Below are 14,943 nucleotides of genomic sequence, written 5' to 3'. Positions count from 1 at the left end.
ATGGTTTTTGGAACTTGAAAACGAATCAATGCTGCTTAAACAGCATATTTTACCAGACCATCATAGGCGCCAAAAGAAATAACAAACAGACCTCAACGATTGCGAATTTGTTATAGTACATGATAACAAACAACCGCTGCCGCTGACTTCATTTAATCCTTTTAAAGTTCTTTCTGAATACACAAGTTAAACAGCTAGCAAGCAGTCTAACAGAAGATAAATAAGTTATAAGCAGAGAGACCACATTACGAGTTTAATGGAGATATCAGCAAATGCTTTATTGTGCTGGCAAATGAAGTATGTACCCAACTTCCCATGCACAAGAAATTCATCACGTCACAATGTCACAAGTTGTCTGTTAGAAGCATCAGTTTCTTCAGTCGCTTCATCATGATGCTCCCCCCAGCCTAGGTTCACAGACAAGTCCTCAACGGCCACCTTGATCACATCACTTCGAACACCTATATCAGTTGCGTACCTGCTCATACAGTACATCCCAGCTGTAACTGTTGCCACACCTACAGGACTTGGCATCAACAGCTTCAGTGGAGAAGAGAGAAGGGCCGCCAAAGGGGCACCAATCACAGAAGAAGCTTGACCGCTTCTTCCAACCCCTAGCTTGTCCATTATCAGAAGACCAGTTTTACAATACAGTGCAAAGTCCTCACAGTTATTCTGGAATATGTCATAATTTCCAAATCCATTTTGAAGAAGATACATTGCCCGGTGGATAACTGTTTCAGGAGGGTCAGACACTGCTGTGGTGCATGTGCCTCCACGCACTTTGGCAAGGAAAACAGATGGGGTCACCCCATATTCAAAGCAGTAGAGAGATCCATTTCGAAGGAAGCAATCCAGGCATGAGAGTACTACCCCACTGTTTGGCTGACGGAAGCCACAATCAGGAAAAGTTGGACAAGTTGATCCAGGATCATATAGATCAGAAGATGTCTCAACCCTGGAATCCAAGTTACGTTCAGGTCTAAAATGAACCACCTTGCTTCCACCAACAAAGATACCTTCATGATTTAACATTCAACAAAACTCATGAATAATATTGAGCTTAACCCGACCATACAAGGAACTGCTTAAGCAAATGTCTCACAACTCATTTATTGTCTAAGTACTGTTTTCATCAACAACATAATATAACCTTGACACATTTGAAGATACCTCTAGACTATGATGAATGAGGCCATAAGGTAATGAGGTAAAATAACAAATTGATCACAAACTCGATACACAAAGGATTTATACAATAATGGGGTAACTGAGGATTTTGACACTCGGATCATAATTATATTTGCTTTCTAATTCATATTAACCTGCCAATCAAAAAAGGTTGTTTCAGTCTTAAAAGTATAGGAATAAGAAGTAAGAACCAGAGAAATGCTTGGGAATCCCAACAATCAGATTAAGGCAGTAATCCCTACAAAGTGAAGGAATCTTGAGAAAGATGATATGACTCCTAAAAGACATAATTCAGTTGATCATGCCATAAGATCAGTCTTAAGCCACCAACAAATTAATATCAGGGGAATCCACAAATGTCAGCCAAATTTCAAGTTCTACGCACTTAACCTATAGAACAAATAGAATGCCCCTAAAACTGTGGCTGAAGAAATCATGATCGGGATTGAACCTTCGACACAATGCCACTTCCCAACAACAAGAGGGGAGAGAGAGAGAGAGAGATCTAATATTTTTGAAGTAGCTGAGCCATGTAGGGTTATGGCTGTAGGCTGGTAGCAGAGACAAACTGTTCCCGTAACTTTTGCAAGCTAAGAATTGTACCCTCTTCCTAACTGCTGGACATCTTTTAGGAAATGAACCTCTTCTTACTGACATGACAATTAGTCGATCATCCTCAACGCCACTATCAAAGCAACTACTTGACCTCCATAACAATTACATTTTACACAAAACTTTACATAGCTACCATGACCATACCCAAAACTTAAATCGAAAGAAAAAGTCAAAAAAGATGAACTGCCAATGATAACATTCCTGCAGCTTTAAAAAGGACCACCTAAGAACGGTAAAAATTTTACATCACCATTATTTGTCTTACAATCTTAAGAACTCCATTCATCATATTTAAAAAGGAATTAACTTTTTTGTTACACTATATCTCAGAATCAAATGTAGAATTCACCTTCAAATATTAACGATCTAGCAGCATTGCCTTGTAAGATTGAAAAGAATCAACTTAAAACACCTCAAACAGACAGAATATGTCAATTCCTAGACAACCGATGCACAAACTCGAGGAAAGGTATCTAAAATCTATAAAACCCTTTTCAGGTTGAAGCAAAATTCACCTATCAAAGAAAAACAGAAAAGGAGTCATCTTTACCTGGCATTACAAAGACCCAGGAATAATATTTGGCACAAAAATAGTCAAAAAGACCCAAAAACAAGACTTGAAAGAGGGAATCACGGCAAATTCTCAAACAAGAGCCAAATTTACAATAAAAGGAAAGTAATTGTTGAGAGCAAAGATAAAAAAAAGCCACCCAACAAAAAACTGAAACCCAGACGCCGAGATAAATGCACAAATCACAATGTAATACGTTTCCCAGTTTATATTTTCTAAAGCCAAAAAAAAAAAAAAACTATAATTCCCAAAGTTCAATTTCAAGTCAAAGACGGAGAGCAAAGATACCATGGTGAGAGTAGGTGAAAACAGCTCTGTAAGTGTAAACATGATCTCCAGGTTTGATCTCATTCCTCTCTACTCTGTTTGTAAGCAGACCCATTTTTCACCCTTTTACTTTTACCCCCTGCCTCCCCTGCTTCTTCTTCTTCTACTCGTCTCCTCTGCTTCTTTACCTCTGATAATGGAGCTCTGCTATGGTAAAACAAAACACAGCTTACGTACTTATGGTAGACCCCACATAATTAAGCCTTGTGTTCCTAGCAGCGTGGCTTAATCTTATTGGCTCACCGAATCGTCTGCTCAACAGCCGTTGCCAAATTGACCCTACATCGGTTCTTTTGGATTTATTTGCGTTTTTAAAAGGTCACGATCATGGCTCTTGGGATAATATTATGAATATTGACGATGAACAATTCTCTTGCTTTTTCTTTTCTCCTTCCTTTTCCTTTCCTCTCTTTCACTTTGAAAGGGTATGTTTGGAATTTAAATTCACCAATCCATCATGGGCAAAGGAATGTCATCAAGGCTAAGCATTTTGAGCATGTTTAAGGACAAAGACAACCATAGATTAAAGGGTCGCCGTTTCCCAGGGGAAAGGGCAAGGAAACGACAACTTAAAGCGCTTTGGATTCCTTGCTACATTAGGAAGTTTCGTTCATTCCTCACCTTCCTCTGCTTTTACATGGAAATTGAAGCAGCATTTGCAAGAGTAATTTTCCACAATGTTTTTATTTTCTTTGTTGGTGCTTAAGACCACAATGTTTTTATTAACCATACAATTCGAATACCAAATAAAATAGTATAATTCATCTTCTAGCATTCCTTTTTCAAATTTTGTACAAGAATAAGATTTATAATACACCAAAGAACTAGATCATCTCGGCTTTAATTAATCAGAAAAATAGCTACGGATTGTGGTAAAGAATCAAAAGTTTCCTTTATATTAGTATTATATCCTCTCTGTAGTCTATAATTATTAGACGCTCCAATTGTATATTACTGAATCAAATTCTGGGTTTTTCTCCAACTTGTTTCTCAATTCTGTGGCACACATGGCATCTTTGGCAAGTAACAGTGCAAAGCCCCCGCCACCAGCTCCCACTAGCTTGTAGCCAGAGCAGTAAGGGTCAGCGAATGCAAAAAGCTTGTCAACATATTCGTTGCTGCAGTAAGGATCAAGTTCTTGATGCAACCTCCAAGCCTCCAACATAATCTCCCCTAGCTTATCTACATCGCAGTTCATCAAAGCTTCCCTCCCTATCTTAGCTAATTCAGTAAGACGCTTGATAGTGGATACAAGAAGGTTGTCTCTCCGAAGATAACGAAGGACTACCTTTGTTAAGACTTGATGTGCAAGTCGAACCTTCAAGATAATAATAGAACAACATTTAAGATAAAATCTTTCAGAAATGAAGTCAATAACTAAGCAATAAGTATATAAAATTCTAAAATTTGATCATCAGGTTAAAGATGCAAGTACTGGAAGGGTAAACTAAACTGCGAGAAAGGCTGAACTACTTACTTGACCTGTAAAGACCACAAGCAACCGCTGGTGCAATTCTGAAATCAATTGAGGAGATGCCACTAGAGGGAAGACTTGGAGCCGCAGTGGTATTCCAGGGTAACTTGCAGTAAATTTAATCCCAGGGTACAAACCTCCTATCTGATCCTGCCAGCCACCACCTGTTCCCATGAGTTGCTCTAGTACCAAGACAAGTCTGGCAACATTTTCATTGCTATCATCACCATCCATAATCTGGAGAAGTCCTTTCACAACAGCAGCTGCTAAGATGCTAGAAGTCCCCAAGCCACTGCCCCGAGGTACATTGGCCCATGTACTTATTCGCAAGCCATTACATACTAGAATGTTTTCATGAATAATTCCAGTCACCAGCAGTGCAGATTTGACAAGCCGAAAAGGATCACTGCCATCAAAGGGAGGAAGGATTGAAGTAAGATGTTCAATATGTAGCTCATTTCCAGAATCATCACTAATCAACACTCCACTTGAATTAGTTGTCTCTACAATAGTGCCAATTGGAAGAGAACCTTCCAAGCTCACTGCCATATTCAGAACACAGCCAGCACGCTCTAAGCTCCATGGAGGAGTATCACTCCAGCCACCAACAAAATCTACTCGAACGGGTAACTCTACTTTTGCCATTCTTGGACAAAAAGATTGATCCATAGAGCCATCATGGTTATTGTTCCCACAAGCTGAAGCAGACTTGATGACAGGGGAGTCCAAGAGATGCTCTAAGGGGGAGAAAACAATTAGTAAACCAAGGTAAAAGACCAACAGGATCAGATATGAAATTCAGATATAGAACAAGCATTTCACCAGGAAAAGAAATTTGAGAAATACAGAAACAACGATACATATAGATGCAAATGTACAAAGATTTGAGTGATTGTTTAGAGTTGTGTATAACAGCTTTAGCCTTTAGTTATATAAAAAAATTCCCAATATAATATCAATGCAGATGCACTTGAATATACCTCCAAAACCATATCTAACTGCTGATGCAGTTTCATCAGCAACTGCAGCCCAAATTTTGTGCTCTAACTCACAAGCTTTCCTTTCCTCTCCACATGCTCGAAGAAGATCAACTTGCACCTGATATACCCGGCTTTTGGGAAGAATCTTAGAATTCTGCTGTATAAGTCTGGGACAAAGGGCTAGGAAGTCCTTACATATTTTGACCCCAGAAATCTCTTTTTGTAGAATTTCTTCACACAACTGAGATAAATTGCGCCCAAGCATGCCATAGTTAATGCAAGCCTTAGCAATTCCAGCTGCAAGATCTGCTTGATGATTACTGGACCCAATGCACATTTTCGAAAAGTCAATTGATCTATGCAACTCCTCCAAACTTACACGCTGAGAGTCTCTCCACAAGGAAAGAAAGTCTTGGTTTTCTCCATCACTCAAGCCCATCAACCACATTCCCACACTAAGCATCTCAAAGTAAGACAGAATGGGGAATAATTTTGCATTCCACAAGCACTTTTCCTGACCACCTGTTGAGCTCCACAGATCATTTTCCTGAATACCTAAATCATGCATGACCTTCTCCCAGGGTTTTCCACAAAATGTCCCATCGCTGGTAAGTGGATTCTTTGGGTTATCATGGATGCCACAAAATACAATTACTCTTTCAGTACACCCCACCAAAGGAACCTCCCAAAGACAATGGCGATCAGGAAGCATGAGCTTAACTGAATTATCTGTCATCCTATCACTGTCTTCTGGAACATTAATACCAACAACAATAGACTGGGAACCAATCTGTATTCCACCTGAAATATTTGAATCGTATATTAGGGAATCCTCACCAATTGAGACACCATCTGCTATTTTGCAAGAAAGAACAACAGCAGATGCTGCAATGTCTGACACAGTTGTTGCTGGTATGGAACATAAGTGTCTTCGACCTACAAGTGCTGAATCAGCTTCACTAAGGTGATCCAAAACTTCAGTTGAAGTTCCAAAATGTAGAAACAGCAAATCATCTGTAGTGAAAAAATGACAGTATAACATGAATAAACCAAATCCTATAAATATTAACAAGGCAAGAACTTTAGCTAGGTTTTGATGCTTTAAACAACGCATAACATACATGCACAATAGCTGAACATCCTTTGTTTTCCCAATTTGCTGACCAATGCTTCACCCAAGGGGCGCTGTCGCAACCAATCATGCTTTGCAGGTACCCAAGCTGCCACAAGATCTTCATACAAACTCATCTGCTTAAGTACAAGGATTTATCGAAAGCTTGAAACTGTTAGAATTACATGAAGTTTAAGAGTACCTAAACCTTGAATGTAGAATTGCACAAATGTTGATTTCTTTACCAAAGGCTAGAAGTTCTAACAATTTGATACGGCCAGTGTAACTATGCTACAAAATTAGAGACTGAAACAAGAATTAGTAGCTTGCCTCCTTTTTGCTGTTCAGAAGCTCCGAAATCAATGGTTGGCAAGAACATGCAAGCTTGACAAGCTCCACCCATGCTTTGCCTCTAACAGCTATTATTCCGGTGTCAAGCAATACTCTACCATCATCTAGTATTGCTTGATTCTTAACAAGCTCTTCTACACTAGGTTTCTGCAGGAGGTTGTCAACTAAACTGACTGTGTAACTTTCCTCGAGAATCTCGGTTTTCGATGCCACAATGACACCATGGTTAGCAGCTATATCAAGAGTTATAGGCACAGTGATAATGCTAGATGCATCCTGTGGAAGAATCAAAGTGGAGGCATCAAAACATGGGAGAACATCTCCAGTCATAGTGAATATTCCACCTGCGCAAGATTAAAAAAAAAAGTATATATACGCATATAGTTTGCAGAGCAAGAATTATTAAAAGGTTCAAAGATACTCAAAAAATGCGTTTGACTTGCTCTTACTAATTTTGACTTATTTACTTAAGCCTCCTAAAAATTTGCTATAAAGCTACAAACAAATTTGCTACAAAACAAAAACAAATTATTGAAAGCAAATCATAATTGATCGTAAATAAACAAATGATTATATGATGTAACTAAATGCATTTTGTAATCTAACAATTAGTACAGTTTTAGTTTTAAGTCCTAAAAATATTACTACTTTTTAATATTTGTTTCCAATGTACTTACAACTTTTTACTACCTGAGACCAAAAGAATACTACAAGAGCAACCAACTCTTTTACTGCGATTTACTTTTACCTTTTAGTAAGTAAATAACTAAAAACAATAAGCAAAACAGAGCCTAAAAGTAAAAACATTTTCAGGGAACTCAAAACCCGTAACACGACATCTGAAGTAATCCAAGTTTTCACCTTCATCTTTGAAAGCTTGTCGGGCACAAGAAGCAATTGCAAGGATATGATCGAAAAGCAAGGGGACCGGACCATCAGGGTCATCGGCAGCCAAGTAAGGAAGCGGCAAGAAGACTTTCCCCATTGGATTCGCCCATGGAACCCTTTTAGAATCCCCGCCAGCATGAAGCAACAAAATATGCTTTTTACCCATCAAACTAACCGCACAATCTCCAGCACTTCCACCGTTTGCAAATGGAACAACTTTCTCGTAATGTTGAGCGAGGGCGTGAATGGCATTGAGCGTGGCAGCCCCGGATCCGATCCGTTGACCATCAGGGTCGGGAACCGCGAGAGTGACAGTGGAAGGAGCGATCCTGCCCATTCGCTTGGCCCGTTTGAGTTGCCAGTCGTAGAGTTGCGCTTGTTCGGGGCTAGCTGCCGTTAGTACGATGGCATCCCATGTTGGAACCCTAGTGGGATGGCGCACCGACAACCTTAAATAGTACCATGATTTTCGGAGGATGGTGGTTAAGTCAGCTTTCGGTTTGGTTCTGGAGAATTTTCTTTCTCGTTTTGGTTCCATTAGATATTGAGGGAAATAGAGTGTTCGAGGAGATGGAGAGAGTGGAAGAAGGTGAAGTGAGAGGGGAATGAATGAGATTGACTGGACTAACTCTATTTTGTATTTTTGAAAGAGAGGATGAAGAGATGGAGGCTGGGGACTTTGGGACTCTCGGGTAAAGATCATGTGGTTTTCTGGTCCACCATGCTCCTTCCGTCCTCTGTGTCGCCATGTCGGATTTAATTTTTGATTGGCTTGTGGCTTTGGCAAACCACAAAAAATAAATATATAAAAAGATAAATGTTGGCGTCGCCCGGACTCGAACCGGAGACCTTCAGTGTGTTAGACTGACGTGATAACCAACTACACCACGACACCAATTGTGAGGGTGCATGTGCAGTTAAAAATTCCCATGCTGAAAATTACTTATATATATAATGTTTTCCTAAACAATTCGACGAGATTAAGGCAATTGAAAAAAATTACTTTTATTTTTTATCAAATAAATTTTTATAATTAACACTTAAATAACTATCATTAGTCAAAATAACATTTGTCTATTTATACTCATGTGAACATGTTAAACATACCACATTAATATAACATAATATAAAAAAATAACATTTTGACTAATGACGATTAATCAATTATTAATTATAAAAATTTATTTAATTTAAAATAAAATATAAAAATTTAATTGAAAGTAATGAGAGAATAAAAAATTATTTGTATTTTATTAAATAGTTAAGGAGTTTTTTTAAACTTTATACCTTTCTTATACTACAACAAAATACGTACTCTCTAAAGTTTAATCGATATTTAAAAAAAAAAGGTTTTTATCTCTATAGATGAAAATATTTCATGTGTTTTGCTAGCATTAATCACCTTTTTATCAAAAAATTATAAATTATATATATAAAAAATGAATTATATGAAGGGTCCGTTTGTTTTGCAGTAATATACTTTTCGTAAAGTATTTTCAAGACTTATACTTGTTTGAAAAAAGAAAAATTAATTCTAACTATAAAAGATTTTATGAGTCAATACGGTTAATTATGAAAAAGGCGTAAGACATTTCTAAATAACAACAAAAACACTTTTATATTAAATTTATGAGTATAAGTTTGATGAATATTTATATTTAACTTAAAATATAAAAAAATAAAAAAAAATATTTAACTTAAAAAAAAATAATTTAAATAGTAAAATTTAAATTATACAAAATTATTAAAATTAAAAAAATATTTTTAATGAAACCATTCAATACAATTAAATTTTTTATTTATAAATGGAACAAATCTTACTAATAACTATAATAAAAAATATTTTAATAATCATCATTTGATGAATATACATTTATAATAAGTTTAAATCTTACTAATAATTATAATAAAAAATATTTTAATGATCGTCATTTAATGAATACATATTTATAAGTATAAGTTTTTTATATCTTACACAATTGATGAATTTTTATATTTTTATAGTTATGATAAAAAGTGATAAGATGGAAAAATTTTTAAAAAATAAAGTTTATTTTTATTATAGATACGTTGTTAAATGCTTTGAAAAAAATCATTATTTGTTATAAAAATAACTAAAAAGAACAAATAAAGATAACTAAAAGAATAAGAAAAGAAAGTATTTAAAGATAAGAAAATATATCTTATTTAAGTGTATTTACAAATAAACTGATGGGGTCTATTTATAGGCAAATAATCTCTTTATCTTGATAGAATTTACAATATGAAGATAACACTTAAAGATTATATGGATTAAATCTTAATCCAATCTAATTTACATCAAATCTAGACATAGATAGAATAAATGGATATTCACAAAAATATTCATAATATTATTGATTTTATTCATTTTCATTTTCATTTTTAATTTGATCCCAAAAAAATGAAAATCAAATGTCAATATTATTTTGTACTCAACTCCTATTTATTATTTTAACACTTAAATAACTCCACTACGATGAAAAATATTTTTCATAAAATGATCTAAACAATAAAAAGTGTTTTCGATAGTTTATTCAAACAACAGAAAACAATAAATTTTCCTATAAAACATTTTACACAGAAAAAATTGTTTTTCAATAAATCATTTTTCGATTACCAAATGGATCTTAAATTTATCGTAAATAATAGAGAAGAAAATGATGAAGTTCTAAATGATCTTCATGCATATTTTCAAAAATAATTTAATATAAGTCCTTGTGTCTAATAATAGATGATTACTAGTATATGATTTAGATCAACCATAAAATATTTATGTAATTTTATAAGAAAAAGACCAACTCAAGTTTAATGATATTTATAATAATAATAATAATAATATTGTTATTACTCTCACAGTCCTTTTCCTTGAATTTAATTGAATTCAGAAGCTAATTAACAAATTGATTTTTTATAAAAAAAAAGATTTTGAATCAAAAATGGATTCTAAAAACAAGATCTTGCAATTATATATACCCATAGCCCATGAGCGACGGTTTACTATCATGCTAGCAACTCAAACTTGAACTTTCAGAAAAAATAAGTAATTCGAACTTGAAGTATTGCTACATCGGCAACTCAAACTCAAAATGTGACGTGGTATTGTCATGTCAACAACTTAAACTCATTTCATATTTCATGTCAATATATGATATCACAGCAGCATTGACGTCAACACCGTAACAATTCATTTAAAAATATATTAAAAATTAAAATAAATTTTAAAATTAAAAATTTAAAATATTATGATTTTAAATAGATGAATTAAATTAAAAAAACGCTTAAATATACGGACTTCTTATGTTACTTTGACCAATTAACAAAGTAAATTTCTTAAAAAAAAAAAAGGATTTTGAATAAAAATGGATTCCAAAAACAGGATCTTGCAAGCCGTATATACCCACGGCCCACGAGCGCTTAAAATAGACAGCTTAAAACGGTACGGTTTTATCGCGAGACAAAACGAAGGCCGTTGGCTACAATTACGCACGAACAAAAAAAAACAACAGAAAAGCAGAACAGGCGGCGCGGCAAAACATTAACTTTCAACCGCTTGATCAAAAGCAAGTCACAAGGCTAAAAGGGAGTTGAAAACAAAAAAAGTGCTATGAGTTGTACCAACAGAAAATAAGTGTTAACGTTAGTTACAAGGTTTCCTTTGAAATTCAACCCGTACAAGTGTTTGTTCAAAGCTTCTCTTTCGCATTCCCATACTATCATCCACTCCAACAGCTGTCTTTCAACCTCTTTTCTTCTCCCTGTTATCACCACAATCCCCTTTTCTTTTCTGTTCTTTTTTTTTTCTTTCACATCCGTTCAAAAAAAAGAAAAAAAACCCCAAATCGCACCCTCCCTATCTATTATTATTTTTATTATTTTTCTTTGGGTCTTGTTTTTTTTTTTAAGAGAATTTGGTTTGAGAGATAAAATGGTATTGGAGAAGCTGGGTTTGGTGTAAAGAAATGAGGGGGTTGCGAGACAAGGCACTTGGGGTTATGAATTGTAAACGCAGTTCATTGCCTCCCAACGACGCTGTTGTCGTCGCCGTACTCGAATGCCGATTCCGTTCGCGGTGGGCATTCGATTCTTTCTCCATTGCCTCCGAAGCCTTCTCTGAGCACCATCATCAACAACAAAAACAACAACAACAACGTCGTCGTTTCTTTCACAGCCTTGTCCTTTAACGGCCATCGCTTTCATCTCTTTGATTGCTTAGTCCACTCTCTTTGTCCCCCTCCCTCTGCACACCCCTAGAAAAAAAAACCATTTTTAAAATTTGAAAAACGAAGAACATATACAAATTTTTCCTTGTCTTTTTGGTAGCTGTTTGGTTCTTAGCAGAAATGAATTCTGGGTCAGGATTGGTATTGCCTTCGAATGATGGAATGGTTGATACTTCTGAAGCAGAGCCCGATTTCGTAGAAAGAGATCCTACGGGTCGTTACGTTCGGGTATGGATCTATTTTTACTTATTCCAATATTACTGTATTCACAAATGCAATAGTTGAGATAACATAAAGTTACATTTTGATGTAAAATCTTTGACATTTAAGACAAAGATTTGGGCTACTAATAATTGAGCTATGCCTTTTTTTCCCTCAAGAATATAATGGAATATTTAAAAAAATGTTAATGTTTTTTTATTTTTTCTATGTAACAGTTTGATGAAGTCTTGGGCAAGGGTGCATTCAAGACAGTGTATGGTTTTTATCTTCTCGGGTCTTAGCAACAACTTGGATACAGTATTTAATGATTTGTTTACAATGTTGCAGTTATAGGGCATTTGATGAAGTTGATGGAATAGAAGTTGCTTGGAACCAAGTAAGGATCGATGATGTCCTGCGGTCGCCAGAAGATTTGGAAAAATTGTATTCTGAAGTTCATCTCTTGAGATCATTGAAAAATGAAAATATCATCAAGTTATACGATTCATGGGTGGATGACAAGAAGAAAACTGTTAACATGATAACTGAGCTGTTCACATCTGGGAGTCTCAGGATGTAGGCACTTGTTGATTGTTTAACTTTGTTCTTTTTTATCAATGCGGTTCTGTATGAAGTAATTTGTATCATTTCGTTATCAGATATCGAAAGAAGCATAAAAACGTTGATATGAAGGCCATAAAGAACTGGGCAAGGCAGATTCTTCGAGGCCTAGTGTATCTTCACAGTCATGTCCCCCCTATTATTCATAGGGATTTAAAGTGTGACAATATCTTTATTAATGGGAATAATGGAGAAATTAGAATTGGTGACCTTGGCTTGGCAATTGTCATGCAGCAGTCAACTGCTCGGAGTGTTATTGGTAAAAGAATTGTTATTGTCAAAATGCTGCATCAGATTTAGCCAAGTTAATAAGTATCTTTAATTTGTTTTTATTTTTCATCAGGTACCCCCGAATTTATGGCTCCGGAGCTCTATGAAGAGGAATATAATGAACTGATAGATGTATACTCCTTTGGAATGTGTATGCTAGAGATGGTTACTTTTGAGTATCCATATAACGAATGCAAAAATCCAGCACAGATCTATAAGAAAGTTATCTCCGTAAGTACTTCTCTCAACTGCTTATTATCACATTATGAACAGGGCTTTTTTCATTTTGGACTTGCTTTTTGTGACCTTTTTTTATATTTTGGTGAATTGGATTCAGGGCATTAAACCTGCTTCCCTGAGTAAGGTGGTTGATCCACAAATAAAGGAATTCATCGAGAAATGTCTGGTTCCAGCATCTGAGAGATTGTCTGCAAAGGAGCTTTTGGATGATCCATTTCTTAAAGTAGAGAACCCAAAGGAACCAATCCGAGATCCCCTGCAACTACCCAACCCAAGTTTGAAAGCAATAAATGTACCTGCAAATTTACCTGCATCAGGACCTTTGTCCATGGACATTGATACTGACTATAAGCAGCTTTCCGTAAGCATGTGCACTGGAAGCAATAGTGAGAGTCTTCAGCTTCCGGTTTTGGAGTTCCAGAGAATGCACAAGAACAATGAATTCAGGTTGAGAGGAAAAAAAGATGATGATAACTCAGTTTCATTGACCTTGCGTATTGCTGATTCTTGTGGTAAGTGCTTGTAGTACCTTGAAACATTGAGTTGCTTCCTGATCACAGTATTATAATAACACAGAAGTTAACCGCTATACTTGCAGGTCGAGTAAGAAACATACATTTTGTCTTTTACCTTGATACCGATACCGCACTCTCAGTTGCAGCTGAGATGGTTGAACAACTAGAGTTAACAGATCATGATGTTGCCTTCATAGCTGAGTTTATTGATCACTTGATAATGAAACTTCTACCTGGTTGGAAGCCCTCCTTTGATTATCCCTCAACTGGAACGGCAAGTCCCTGTGGAGAGTTTTCAGTTTCCGGAAACTGCAAAAACTCAATGGCATGCCCATGGGATTCAGTGCGAACTAGTGATCCTGCAGTGATGTTTGCGAAAGACATTGTCTCTGGTCTAAATACAAGCCTTCAAGGAGGTGTCATTCAAGCCCAAGATGGTTTCCATAACGAGTATCATTCTTCTTTGGAAGATCAAGAGTCACATGCATCGGTCGTTTCAGAGATACCGGTTGAGGAGACTTCCACTAAGAATGCTAGATCGTCTGAGGCTGCTGATTTGAATATAAATGGAATCTCTAAAGATTTAGGAGGATATATCTCTGAGCAAGAACTTCAGGATACTTATTATGATGAATGCAACTCAAGAAGAAATGATAGCAGTGCTGAAGAGTGCATACCATTAAATGGATTTGTCAAGACTTCAGGGTTCTCCTTCCCCAATTTAAGCAGAGAATCAAATGTTATGTGCTTGCCAAGTAGCTGCTCATCCCTGATAACAGTGGACAAAGATCTGGATGTTGAATTAAAGCTGGAGCTTGATGCAATTGAGGCACAGTATCAAAATTGGTTCCAAGAGCTTTCAAGGATGAGGGACGAGGCATTAGAGGCTACCAAAAAGAGATGGATGGCAAAGAAAAAGTTGGCTGATCAGTGATTAAGAACATGAATCATTTTCTTCTTATTGTTATGTTACGTTGTTGTTTGTTTTGTCACTTTTTCCCTCTTAAAAATTGTGATGATATCAATTTAAACCTCTTGCATTGGACGCGGCTTTTTTTTTGGGTAGTCGTGATCCTTCTTGATCTAATTTTGTGCTCAGAACCTGACTTTCTGGTCTTTCTTGGGATTGGGAATTGTAATGTATATAATTTTGCAGAACAGCTGACAGCACTGCCTTATCTGTTCTTAGCTATCATGGTTATTGTTTGCTTGGCTATCAGATGCAGACTTTACTTTCTAAAATCTTCAGGCTGAGTTAGACATGGATATAGTGACTTTTAAGATGTAGGTGGCCCAGCAATTCATGGGAAGTGCCTGAGCCAGGGAAAGAATGAAGAAAGCCAGTAA

General features: G+C 36.0%; 3 protein-coding genes and 1 non-coding gene across 5 annotated transcripts; 1 reads left to right on the top strand and 3 right to left on the bottom strand.

Moving 5' to 3' along the window:
* Nucleotides 1-4: 4 nt before the first annotated feature.
* Nucleotides 5-3,054, bottom strand: LOC18613942 (NC domain-containing protein-like protein). Its single transcript, XM_007051431.3, has 2 exons — nucleotides 2,666-3,054; nucleotides 5-1,019 (listed from the first exon to the last, which is right to left on the bottom strand). The coding sequence occupies exons 1-2, from the start codon at nucleotides 2,757-2,759 to the stop codon at nucleotides 337-339; spliced, it is 777 nt and encodes a 258-aa protein (XP_007051493.1). The 5' UTR covers nucleotides 2,760-3,054; the 3' UTR covers nucleotides 5-336.
* Nucleotides 3,055-3,446: 392 nt separating this feature from the next.
* On the bottom strand, nucleotides 3,447-8,203 carry FKGP (L-fucokinase/GDP-L-fucose pyrophosphorylase). Its single transcript, XM_018123510.2, has 6 exons — nucleotides 7,482-8,203; nucleotides 6,600-6,964; nucleotides 6,280-6,406; nucleotides 5,159-6,172; nucleotides 4,182-4,915; nucleotides 3,447-4,022 (listed from the first exon to the last, which is right to left on the bottom strand). The coding sequence occupies exons 1-6, from the start codon at nucleotides 8,044-8,046 to the stop codon at nucleotides 3,636-3,638; spliced, it is 3,192 nt and encodes a 1,063-aa protein (XP_017978999.2). The 5' UTR covers nucleotides 8,047-8,203; the 3' UTR covers nucleotides 3,447-3,635.
* A 126-nt stretch (nucleotides 8,204-8,329) lies between these two features.
* TRNAV-AAC (transfer RNA valine (anticodon AAC)) lies at nucleotides 8,330-8,403 on the bottom strand. Its single transcript has one exon. It is a non-coding gene; the product is annotated as a tRNA-Val (tRNA).
* A 2,729-nt stretch (nucleotides 8,404-11,132) lies between these two features.
* LOC18613940 (putative serine/threonine-protein kinase WNK10) lies at nucleotides 11,133-14,803 on the top strand. 2 transcript variants are annotated; one of them, XM_018123519.2, is made up of 7 exons: nucleotides 11,133-11,977; nucleotides 12,187-12,224; nucleotides 12,299-12,526; nucleotides 12,610-12,830; nucleotides 12,915-13,072; nucleotides 13,179-13,593; nucleotides 13,680-14,803. In XM_018123519.2, the coding sequence occupies exons 1-7, from the start codon at nucleotides 11,870-11,872 to the stop codon at nucleotides 14,528-14,530; spliced, it is 2,019 nt and encodes a 672-aa protein (XP_017979008.2). In that variant the 5' UTR covers nucleotides 11,133-11,869; the 3' UTR covers nucleotides 14,531-14,803. The 2 variants fall into 2 exon arrangements, with proteins under 2 accessions (XP_017979008.2, XP_088662246.1); XM_088806120.1 differs by lacking the exon at nucleotides 12,187-12,224 and having other exon boundaries at nucleotides 11,134-11,977.
* Nucleotides 14,804-14,943: the final 140 nt, after the last annotated feature.

This window comes from Theobroma cacao, chromosome 1, assembly GCF_053813885.1.
Source record: "Theobroma cacao isolate CCN51 chromosome 1, ASM5381388v1, whole genome shotgun sequence".
NCBI classification, from domain to species: domain Eukaryota; kingdom Viridiplantae; phylum Streptophyta; class Magnoliopsida; order Malvales; family Malvaceae; genus Theobroma; species Theobroma cacao.
Note: the sequence above shows the minus strand (reverse complement) of the source record. Positions and strands in the feature narration are given on the sequence as shown.